The following is an 11,970-nucleotide window of genomic DNA, read 5'->3' as shown; positions in this document are numbered from 1 at the left end:
TATCGTATGGTTTCAATAAGTTATTTTTACCTTTAGCTAATAGTTTACTTAACTAAATACGTCACACATAATAGGTATCCCTTTTAAGAATACTTTAACTTTATATAGCAATTGTAATTTTTTTACATTGTAATAAAAATACATAGCTAGTTATTAGAGAGGAATCTTAGAGGAGGCTTAGTTCATAACTTTTCCTTTTAATGTTAGTCCACATTGCTATTGATATACCCTTGTTAGAACGTGGTTAATTCCTAGCGAATTCGTCACGATAAGACCACTAACCTGTCTTCATCCTCATCTATCATCACTAACCGGTACCCCACTATCGTATACTGATAGCGTAAGCAGGGTTATCATTCTATTTTTACTCCATTTAAAAATACCTTCCTATTGAGGGAAAAGGACTGTATTTTTTAACGGTTAAAAAATGGAATGGTGACGTCGCCAGCTATGTATCTGTCGGTATATGGTAGTAGGGTATTAGTAAGGAACTATAAACATGAAAAAAGTTTAGATAGCCCATTAAGATTAATGCGAAAACAAATTCAATAACCACCATGATTTCCAGAGGGAACTTGGATGGTCGTAAGGAGATTGATCTGATAGGGTATATTTCTAGCAAATGGCTAGCATTTGCCCCCATTACTAACATTCACTTTTCTCGAGGATGTGATTGTTAGTAATGGGACTGAGTTTAGGGGGTATGTGTGGAGGTCAAACTCCACACGGTCAATCAGTAACGCTAGGCCAACTAACCTGACTACATCGTAATAATCTCATTCTGCACTGGTGTCCCCACCACTGCATACTGTTAACTTACACGGGTGCACCCTATCGTTGAATTCGTCACGATGGGCTAACTGACCTGCCTTTTCATACTCACCAATCATTTTTCACTGGTGCCCCGCCAGTGTATACCGATAGCGCAGGCGGGGTTATCCATTTCATTATTATCCATAAAAAAACCCGCGTGTGTTAATGGTATGCAACCCGTAGATGGGGAGGGGGGGGGGTGTTAATAATAGTGCAGCGACCACATTGCTAGTAATATACCCTGTCAAGTCAGCCTCCACATGATAACTATCGTGATTAGTTCTTGCTAAATTCACTATAATGGGCCAGCTGACTTGCTTTCATCCTCACTTATTATCCTTCACTGACATTTCGCCAGTATATTTTGATAACACAGGTGGGGTTATCTTAAGTTGCGATTGACTAAGGCGCCATTTTTTAAATCTATCTATATATCTTCTTAATTTATTTTGATTTGATAATTTCGCTATATTACCATTTCATTGTTCATCATACACTAAATTTATAATAATTTTCGCTTAAGTCTATTTCAAATTTAGTTAATATTGCTCAATAAAAAAATTTACTCTGATATGAAATTGAAATTCAATTTTAGAGATATATTTATTTATCTTACACTTTATTACACCATTTATAGAATACAGATAGGTTTTGAAAAATGACGCCCCAATTATCACCCAGATTCTAGTTATTCGTCTTTACAGCTCCATCATCAAATCCTGATCACCATTTGTCTACCAACTATACTCATTGACAATAAAGTTGCTGGGTATATACCTCAACCTTCCTGCTCCATCATTAGACCCTAGGTTAGGTATTGTTTGGTAATACCAAAATTTAAGTCGAATAAACGAATTGAAATACAAGTTACGTGTATAATCTAAGATACATAAAAATTTTAATACACTGCCTCTATTTCATAGACGTAGTATAACGTACTATCACTATTCTAATGGTCTGATCTTCATTCGACCTATATTGTAAATATGGAAACTATTTTTATAAGCCAATTGAATTAAAATTTTGTGTCTAGTTGTATTGTATAAGAAATAATATGCTTTCTATCCTGATTACTGGGGATGGTCTTATTTCTATCAAAGTACCTACCTAGCTAACACAACAATTACGCCAATGAAATCAGTATTAAAATTTAAACTATATAAAAATCATTTCATCCCTTATGAAATATTCTCTCTAGAAACTCTTAAATCGGGATTCTGGATCAAAGATAACCTTTTATCCTCTGACCTTTGTAGGTCAAAGAACGAAAAAGCTAGTTTATGTTTTTCACTCTGTTTTTTTTTTTTATATTACTTACATAATATAAAAAATATATCTACATTTTTAATTTATTTACAAATAAGTTTATTTTTATTACAATTTGGTGCCTACTTGGCTCTTTATAAATCTTACTAAAAATAAAATTCTAATTAGACGATATCTGTACAAAGGAGATATTTATAAAAAAAAGTTATTGATATTCAGAGCAATGGAAGCCAAGACAATATTTTTTAGAATTTTGTCTATATGTTTGGTCACCACGCAAAAACTACTGCACCGAATTGGATGCGGTATACACAGTTGTATTCCTAAAAAACGAATTTAAAGTCCGATGTACACTTTATCTCGATAAGTTATCTAAAAGTGATCTACTTTAATGTTCTTGCAAAATCCACACGTGCGAAAAATAATAGTTAATATTAGAATATAGACAATATAAGTAATTGTGCTGAAGATATAGGTTCAACATCTGATACAGACTTCGTAAAGGAGAAGAGAGGAAGTATAGTTTATTTTAATGTACCTAATTAAAAAGTGCTCTGTCTAATGGATCTCGACAAAAAGATTACATTTTCATAAAACCTACCCTATAAATATTATACAACGGTGGATTGAAAAATACTCAGGCTTGACACAGATTTAGTCAATTCTTAAAATGAAAAGTATCTAAATTATTTACTTCAAACTAATTCACTATGCAAAGTTCGAAACTTGTACAATTATTGTGATTTTATAAATTTCTTTATCAAGTAATGCAACGTAATTTCCGCAATTGGAGCAAATTGAATAGCGTGTTGTCATTAAATACCTGCTTAAACAGGAGTTATCACCAAAGTGTCATTTATAATGGTCAGTATATTAAGAGATTCCACTGTATCATATTCATCCAACAAAAAAATGGATAGCGGAATTTAATCGTGGTAGAAAGAGTGTAAAAAGTAAACTCCGCTCTAAAAGGCCTCCGACATCGACTACTGCTAAAAATATTAGACCGCAGATTAAAAATTAGAGAGGTAGACAAAATTATAGGCATTTCTTGTGAATGAACCCAAAACGTAATCAAGGAACTGGATATCAGCAAGGAGGGAGCAAGATATCCTTGCTAATATCCAGTGAAATATCAATTGCGTTGTCTAGTAACAGTGGAACTGTAATAGTGGAATACCGGGCGGAATCATTAAGAAGCTCGCCGACAAGTGCCGTGCGCGCAGAGACTGGAAGGCCACAAGACGAGGTTGAACAAACTGACCGGCGACATCAAGAGCGACATCGAGTTCCAAAAAAAAGTGAGTTGGAACCGATACGTGGCAGAAGCCGGCGACGATTGGAACAGTATCCACCGCATATGTCGCCGACTGACCAATCCCCCCCCCCCCCCCCCCAGTCCGATCTCTACTGGCGAGCGATGCGACGCCGAGGTACCGCGCAGCAGACCGTGCGGAAATGCACGCAGATCATCTCGAACGCCAGTTCCAGCCTAACTCGACACTAGACACCGCGCATGTTGCAAGGATTGACAAATTCGTCAAAATATACCTGGCACCACCTCTGCCACCGCACGAAGACCTGGTAGTCAGGGAGGAAAGGAATTGTTAGTAATGGAGTTCGACAGCCCCATTGCTAGCAATATGCCCTATTAGGTCGACCTCCACGTGGTACCCCCTGGAAACCATCGTGAACAATTCCTGTTGAATTCGTTACGATGGCTAACTGACCTGCTTCATCCTCACCTATTATCCTTCACTAGTGCCCCGCCGATGTATACCGATAGCGTGGGTGGAGTTACCATTCCATTATCACCCATTAAAAAAAAGACCTGACTCGCCATCTACGGGGAGTTCATCCTCATGTCCTACAGCCTCAATGGTCGCGTACTGCGCGGTTTCAGAGATGTTTCCTCTCACGAACACTCAGGTTGTGGAATGAGTTCTCTGCCGAGGTTTTCCCAAGAGACTGCAGCATGGGGTTCTTCAAAAGGGGGGTAAAGAGGTTTTTTCAGGGTCGGAAACACGCGCGTAATACCTCTGGTATTGCAAGCGTTCATAGGCTACGGTAACCGCTTACCATCAGGTGGGTCGTATGTTTCTTTGCCACCTCAGGGGTATAAAAAAAAAGGTGTTTGACCGCGTGTGGCACAACGGTCTGCTTTATAAGTTGACCACCCAGACTGATACATGAAGAAGGCTGGGCCGAGTGGTAGCCTCCTTCCTCTAGGACAGACGTTTCATGGTGACGTGCATAAAACGCAGGCGGTCTACTTCCGCCAGCAACATTGACCTTCCCCCCCCCCCCCAAGTTTATCTGCGCGACATTTCGATCGAGTGGTCTACCACCGTCACCTAATAGGGTTGAACATGGATCGACGGCTCAACATCAACGCCCACGTCAAAATACTGTGCAACTAGGCCACAGTGGCCAAACACCTTCTACGGCCAACGTTGACAGGTCTACACAAAGACGGCCATCTTTAAGATGTACATCTACCCGCGCCTCACGTACGCGGCGCCGGCATAGTACATCTACACGTCAGAAACTACCAGGAAGAAGCTCCGAGCCCAGCAAAGCTTCACACTGCGTACCATTGCCGACGCGCATAAGTATGTGAGGAACACTGCTCTGGAGAGGGACCTACGGTTCCCTCCGCTAGACGACTTCATCGCCAACCTGGCTACTGAGAGGTTTGCGCACGTGCAACGAGTGCTGACAAGGGCAACACTGCCACCCGGCTCATTCATACGCTGGCAGTTTTCTGGGTCTTTCCGCATGGGGTCTCACCCGGTAGACGAAGACCGCGCAGAATGAACCGGACGACACACCATATAGCAGCCATGGAACTATAAGTTTACTCAAACGACCCGCGCATTTTCAAGCGCGGCGGGAAGACACCACATGAGAGGGGCAAAACGGCTCTCCCGCAAGGAGAGTGCGAGAAAACATCAAGTAGTTGCGTTATCAGTCTATATCAAAACGAGCTTAAAAATGCTATTACCGTATCTGTTGTGTTTAAGTATTTTACGTGCTGCACGGCGTTCGGTTGGGGAATAATCGCGGATTTCCACGAATCACAGTTTAATTACGCCGCTCCCTTTGCATATAAATATTGCACGAAGCGTGACATAGGGCCCTATTCTATCTTGCGGAGGTGCACACATTACAATACTATCTGTCGATTACTATCTTCCTATTATATGCCTTCGCATAATGTGAATATGATTAATAAAGACTAACGTTCTCATTCTTGTTCTCTTCTCATTGTCTTCATACATTGTTTCCACCTCATCATTGGAGTGTGTGAGGGTCGGCACATATACCTGTTAGTACAGATAATATAATACTATCTATTAGCAATTCCGAGTACCCTTGTCGACATGCTCTTGATCAACGAGGGACTTGCGAACGATAAATCCGATACTACCATGGGATGGATGGTCGCATTTCCGATCGTAGAACAAATTACCAAATTCAAGGCTCATCGTAAGCTCCCCCTGTCTTTGGACTTCAGATAATCCTATAATATTCCAGTGTAACTTGTTCACCTCTTATTCCAGCTCCACAATCATCAATCCTCAAAGTTTGTGCATTATATGTTGCCAAGTCGTACAAGACGACTAAGGGAACTTAATGGTGGAAGGATGGGCCGCAGCGTTCCTCTTTAAACGTCATAAAAGCCTAACTGCGGTTGCCTACCTGCTTGCTAAAAATCAAGTATTCAAACGTCAGACTCTGGATCAACACAGTAATTATGGGACCAATAATCAAACATTTGATCCATAGGTCAATTCGTGTATCTTCCGAAAAAAGTTCCCGACAAGAAAGTACACTTTGAATATGCCAAGTCAAGAGATTATTTCCTTATTATGGTATTTGGTTCACTGTTTGAATCAAAGTGGGTTTCCTCCTTATCTTAACTGTCATCAGTATTTGCTTTCTTTTAAATACTTTTATATCCAAATTACTGTGACAGCGCTAGCACAACCTTGATCAGGATAGAGCAGGATAGTCTTTCGGCGCCCTTTAATCGCCGCTTTCACTTCACGTAAATTCTACTTCCATTCTGTTAAATAAATAATTTTAAATTGTTTAAAAATCTACTTTTATTGCAAATATCACCACGTTTTCTGCGCCTCTTAAAAGGCGCCATCAATATACACTCCTTAGAGCGACCGCTCCTCTTGCTCGACCAAGGTCAGCACTGCTGCGAGATAAAAAAGCTGATGTATAACAAATTCATGTGTATAATAATTATTAAGAAAAAAGGATGGATAGATTTCAAATAATACTATAAAAAATATCAATTTTTTTATTTAAAATAAGAAGAAACATTAATTGGAATATAAAACATTTTTTTTAATCTTTCATATTGTCCTCTTTGTTCATGTATATTTTTTTACAAACATAAGAAATGTTTAAGTCATGCAACTCGGGCACTGTATTTTGTTTGTAATCTTTAGGAATGACAGTATAATTATTTTTCAAACATTTATTTTCATCTATACATGTACAAAAAATATCCGTTTTGTAATTATTCTTGATTATTTCTTTACTATAATGAGAAAATGGATCTCTGATAGTATTTTCACTGTCAATATTCAATGTAAGTATCATATTTAAACTGGGATAAATAAGAAACACAAATAATGTTAGTGCTACTAAACATTGTATAGGTACAGCAATAGACCAATACTTTACAGGATAATAATATATATTTACATAATGTAAATAGTCATCAGGCACAAAAGCCCAAATGAGGTATATTCCTAACATAGTTTTACTGAACACATACATAAAAAATCCATATAGTGATCTGGCAGGTGTAGGTGCTGGTGTTTGCTCAGGCATATTGTAATGTTACAAATTATATCAACTGAATTGAAAAAGTTCTATAGTCTTGACAACTAATAAAACGTTTCTGAGAAAAGCATTAACAGCAACTCTAATTTTCTTCAGGTCAACACCTTCAAATTTTCTGAAAAAATAAAATACATCAGAATGTTTTAGTATTACTTGATATCTTACTAATATTATAAATTTGAAGCTTTAAATGTATATTAAGTATATGTATAGTAAGCTTTTAATGTATATTAATCATGAATCTGACTATCTAGTGGAGACTGTTATAATGATTTCAATGAAAATTGGCTGATTGATACATTAAATGATTTGACAAGGAAAAAGTAATGAGTATTACCTATTATATAAATATAAAACTTAATTCTACTTTATTCATGATGATAGGTCATAGATTAAATTGTAGAGAATATGGTCTTATGGACTAAATAAAAAAAAAATTATGTCCCAAATACTTATTATTTATACTATTAAGTATGAAATGAATCATTGAATTCGTCATGATGGGCTAACAGACCTGCCTTTTCATCCTTACCTCTCACTGGTGTCTCGCCAGTGTATACCAATAGCGCAGATAGGGTTACCATGCCATTTTCATCCATTAAAAAAACCTTCCCATTACTAACAATCCTCCCCCTCCCCCAGTACAAGCAGGTTACTATTATCACCCTTTAAAAAAAGCCTATATACCTACATAAGTGATAATGCAGTGATTTTAGAATTTCTATTTCTGTAAATTTTTCATTGTTAAAAATGATTTTTATATCAGGGCCATATCAGAAAACTTTTGTGTACAACGCCAACAGTCTAGAAACTCTTGACATTAGAAACCACTACCCAGTGGTGGACTTGCACATATACTGCTATTAAGCTATTTAAATATCACTGCTTCTATCTAGGGTATTAACTTCTAAAATTCAATAGCCTATTTTTACAATCATATTAATTACAATTCTTTTGTCAATAATATTAATACTTTATTATTTAAAAAAAAAATGTTGGCTGCAAACTTGCCACCCCTACAGTCTGCCACCCTATGCTTCAGTCTATTCAGCCTGCTGGTAAATCTGCCACTGGTATCACCCTTACATAAGTAGTAGTATTATCTATTATTTTTTCTAAATGATTATTTACTGTTATTAATGCTAATTAAAATGCAGACACTACTAGACTGGTATGAATTATCTTAATATAATAGATTTAAGTAAAAATTAAAATCATAAATAGTGAGTATACTAACACAACAAGGTTGATTCCATCTTTAGATATTTCTCTATGCACTCCACTGCCCCTTAATTCTCTATCAACATTTAATACTTCATATGCTATTGAAGCATGTTCACTAGATGAAAAGGGTATTCTTAAGCACCTGTAAAATTATGAAAACAAAACTTAGGTAAGTAGATAATTTTGGATCTTTCATTAAATTTAAATAAATATGATAATAATTCAAATCAACCTCAGTCTTGAATACAGTTTAGAAAAATAAAATGTACTTGTGTGACATCATTACTAATATTATAAATGTGAGATTATTACTTATTGACACCTTAACTACTCATGCAATCCTCTTGAAATTTGATATAAAATAAAGAATTGGGATTGAAAGCGTAGGCATATATTTACCCTAGTTAATTAACATATCTCAGTCATAAAGAAGAGAAGAGAAGTTGTGGGTAAAAGTTAGTAAAAAATTATTACATTGTATAAAATCAATCTATTATTTATTTTTATTTATTTATTTAACACTTTATTGCACCAACATTACAGGATTTGTTGAACAATTTTCAATAAGTATAGTGTAGTACAAAAGGCGGCCTTATTGCTAAGCAATCTCTTCCAAACAACCTTTAGGTAAAAAGAATTAAAGAATAAATAGGTAGATGGTACATTAAAAAATAAATAAATCTGTAAAAGTAATATAAAATAATAAATATCTGTGACAGCATAATCACATACACATACATACACACATGTATATATATGTATATAACACATAAAACTGGTAGGAAATAAGGAGATTATAAGACTAAGTGATTATAAATAAGGATAGGTAGTGGGATTTAACTAAGGTTTTTAAAAATAGGCAAAGATTGAGTGCACCATATAGAGGTAGAGAATGAGTCCCACAATTGAACTGTTTGCACAGAAAACGATTTGGAGTGAAAAGAAGAATGAGTAGGAATTTTGAGTTGGAGTTTGTCAATACTACGTAAAGAATAAGAATTGCTCTCTCTAAGAAAAATAAAATGTTCTTTTAAATAATGAGGTGTAACTGGATTAAAAAGAATTGAGTAAAGAAGGGAAAGGATGTGCCAGTTACGACGAAGACGGATAGAGAGCCACTTGAGTCGTGTACGATATTGGAATACATGGTCATATTTGCGTAGTCCATATATGAACCGTATACATAAATTTTGAAGACGCTCAAGTTTACTTAACTGCTCTTCAGTGATATTTGAATAACAGGAATCAGCGTAATCAAGGATGGGAGGAGCAATGTATGAGTAAGTATTATTATAAAATAGTAGTATTAGTATAAATAATAAAAAATTCAAAAAGATACATACACATTATTGTCGTTTTCTTCTACCATTTTTATAGGTAACGTTATAACAGCCCAAAAATTTCATGCATGCTGTTATATTGACAATTGTTTATAATTCAATGAAATATATAAAACGATTTGTTTAAGATTTTTTTTTTTTTTTAATAATTAATAAGGATACTTAATAGTAATTTTTCCTTATACGAAAAATCGTTTTATGATTGCTAGGAATGCGCTAATTAATTCGAATATTCGGTTAACTCGAATAATTGCTAGTTGTATTAGACGACTAGCAATTATTCGACCGAGAAAATCACTCGGATTACTAATTTTATTCATACGACTACTAATATCATTTAACTACTAATTTCATTTATTAGTAGTTGTTGATGTACGAATCGGTACAAATATAGCCAAGTCGACACGATAGCAGGGATATCTTTTGTTGTTATTTTAAAATTCGTTCAAAAAGGACAAGAGAGTGACCCATACAGTCTAGTGTTAGTATTTAGCTTGAGATATCAGCTAATATTTCCGATGTGAAAGGGAATAGGATAAACACAATATAAAAGTACGATAAAATTTAATAGAAGAGCAAATACAGAAAACAGCTATTGTTTTTAAGAATGTGTCAACTTAATTTAAAAACCATATCCTTTTTAAATTACAATCGGCGAGTAGTTTATAGCTGTATGAAAATAAAACTATTTTTAACACCTAGTCATAAGTTGGTCTTTTTTTTTAATGGACATAGTGTGGCCAATGTATATTTAGTAAACATTGCTAAATTTTAATAAGCATCATCTCATTATCATCTATCATGTTACTTATTAGTATAGTGTTGTAGTGATACAGGAAACAAAAAATGGACTTCATAATATTAGATTAGATAGAATTAGTTGTTACTAATTAGTAAAATCATTTGAATACGAAATTTAGTATATTAATTACTATTTTAGTAATCAAATTACGAAATTAGTAATTAATATTTACTCAAATAACAAAATTATTTCGATTCACGCACCGCTAATAAATTATGTTATTTAAGAGTTGACACTGATCTTATATTGACGAAATTGGAAATTGTATGTATGTAATCACTTCAAAACAAGACCATAATCCTGGTCATATTTGCGTAGTCCATATATGAACCGTGTACATAAACTGTGAAGACGCTCGAGTTTACTTAACTGTGATATTATAAATGTGAAAATTTGTATCGATGGATGAAATGATGTGAATGAATGTTTGTGTTACTCCTTCACATAAAAATACTGCATGGATTTGAATGGAATTACAATTACACGTATTGATGCGGGTGGAGCAAGCAAGGATATAGTTAATAATAAAATGAATACCTAAATATTTTTTTAGATAGCTTTTAATAGGAACAGTATTGTACAGCTACTTATAATCTATCTATTCTAAAAGATCTATTTTATATGTAGTGTAAAATCAAGTAAATTTTGTAAATTCAATAGTCAGTTTTGAATAGCCAACAATTTCAAGCTTACGAACCATATCGAGTTCGTCAGTCAAGGCTTTTGATCACAGATTAGAAAGATTATTCCAGTTTAACTAGAATTAAGATTGTTTTTTAGGAATATGATGAGGGGTTTATACATTATAAACATATAAGGTATAGGAATGCTTGACAAACACGTCGCCACAATACGTCATCGTGTTTCTGACCAACCATGACGTTGACAAAATCACCGATATTAGTTGATGGCAACAATCAAGTAGAAGAAGAGCGAATATATCCTTAATATCTAAAATCCTATCTAATATGAAGAAGGAAATGGATAATGTTGAGCATTTTGTATGGGGCCACAGATTAGAGGGACTATATGGGGACCAGGCCTGCGACAGTTAGAACATCGTTGTTGGAATGACAATTTTCTATGAAAATATGTTATCACAAATTTAAAAAATCCATCATAGCGGATCATGACCATCTTGAATAGGCACTATGACAGTCTGAATTAAAATCCAGATTTATTTTTAATAATGAAATGTGTTATGATAAATTACGTAGTAACAAATAAAAATATTAATAAATTTGTATTCGGTGAGAAATAATACAAAGATAAAAAAAAAATATGTTTTAGCTCAATTTTCAATAGTTTTGAACTATTGAGTAAACAATAGTTATAATTAATATAGTTCAATTAAATTATAGTTTGTATGTATTATTGATTAACTCGTTCATAGAGTAGCGGAGCTCATTTCTATGTAATATTGTTAGAGTTGCAGTTGAATAATAATGTACCTTGTTAATAATATACAATAATAATATACATGGAAAGATGACCAGCGTGAAAGTAGTAGTAGCACTAATGTAACACAATAGATTTAGTTTTTTTAGTCCAAGTAATTAACAGTTTATTTATAACACAACACATACTAAATATATAAAACACTATATCACACTATTATATTAAAATATTATTCAATTTGTAAAGAAAATTTTAGACAAA

The 11,970-nt window shown here is 34.4% G+C and overlaps 1 protein-coding gene across 1 annotated transcript; it reads right to left on the bottom strand.

The window, feature by feature from the left end:
• Positions 1–6,368: 6,368 nt before the first annotated feature.
• Positions 6,369–9,738, bottom strand: LOC113517383 (phosphatidylinositol N-acetylglucosaminyltransferase subunit P). The gene is made up of 3 exons (XM_026902038.3): positions 9,513–9,738; positions 8,183–8,311; positions 6,369–7,060 (listed from the first exon to the last, which is right to left on the bottom strand). The coding sequence occupies exon 3, from the start codon at positions 6,931–6,933 to the stop codon at positions 6,442–6,444; it is 492 nt and encodes a 163-aa protein (XP_026757839.1). The 5' UTR covers positions 6,934–7,060; positions 8,183–8,311; positions 9,513–9,738; the 3' UTR covers positions 6,369–6,441.
• Positions 9,739–11,970: the final 2,232 nt, after the last annotated feature.

Source organism: Galleria mellonella, unplaced genomic scaffold (assembly GCF_026898425.1).
Source record: "Galleria mellonella isolate WM207_F2 unplaced genomic scaffold, CSIRO_AGI_GalMel_v1 utg78, whole genome shotgun sequence".
Taxonomy (NCBI): domain Eukaryota; kingdom Metazoa; phylum Arthropoda; class Insecta; order Lepidoptera; family Pyralidae; genus Galleria; species Galleria mellonella.
The sequence above is the reverse complement of the archived record's forward strand: the minus strand, read 5'-3'. Positions and strand labels throughout refer to the sequence as shown.

What these genes read in the sequence shown, in the direction of transcription:
- LOC113517383 (XM_026902038.3), bottom strand. Translation starts at nt 6,933, where the DNA reads ATGCCTGAGCAAACACCAGCACCTACACCTGCCAGATCACTATATGGA.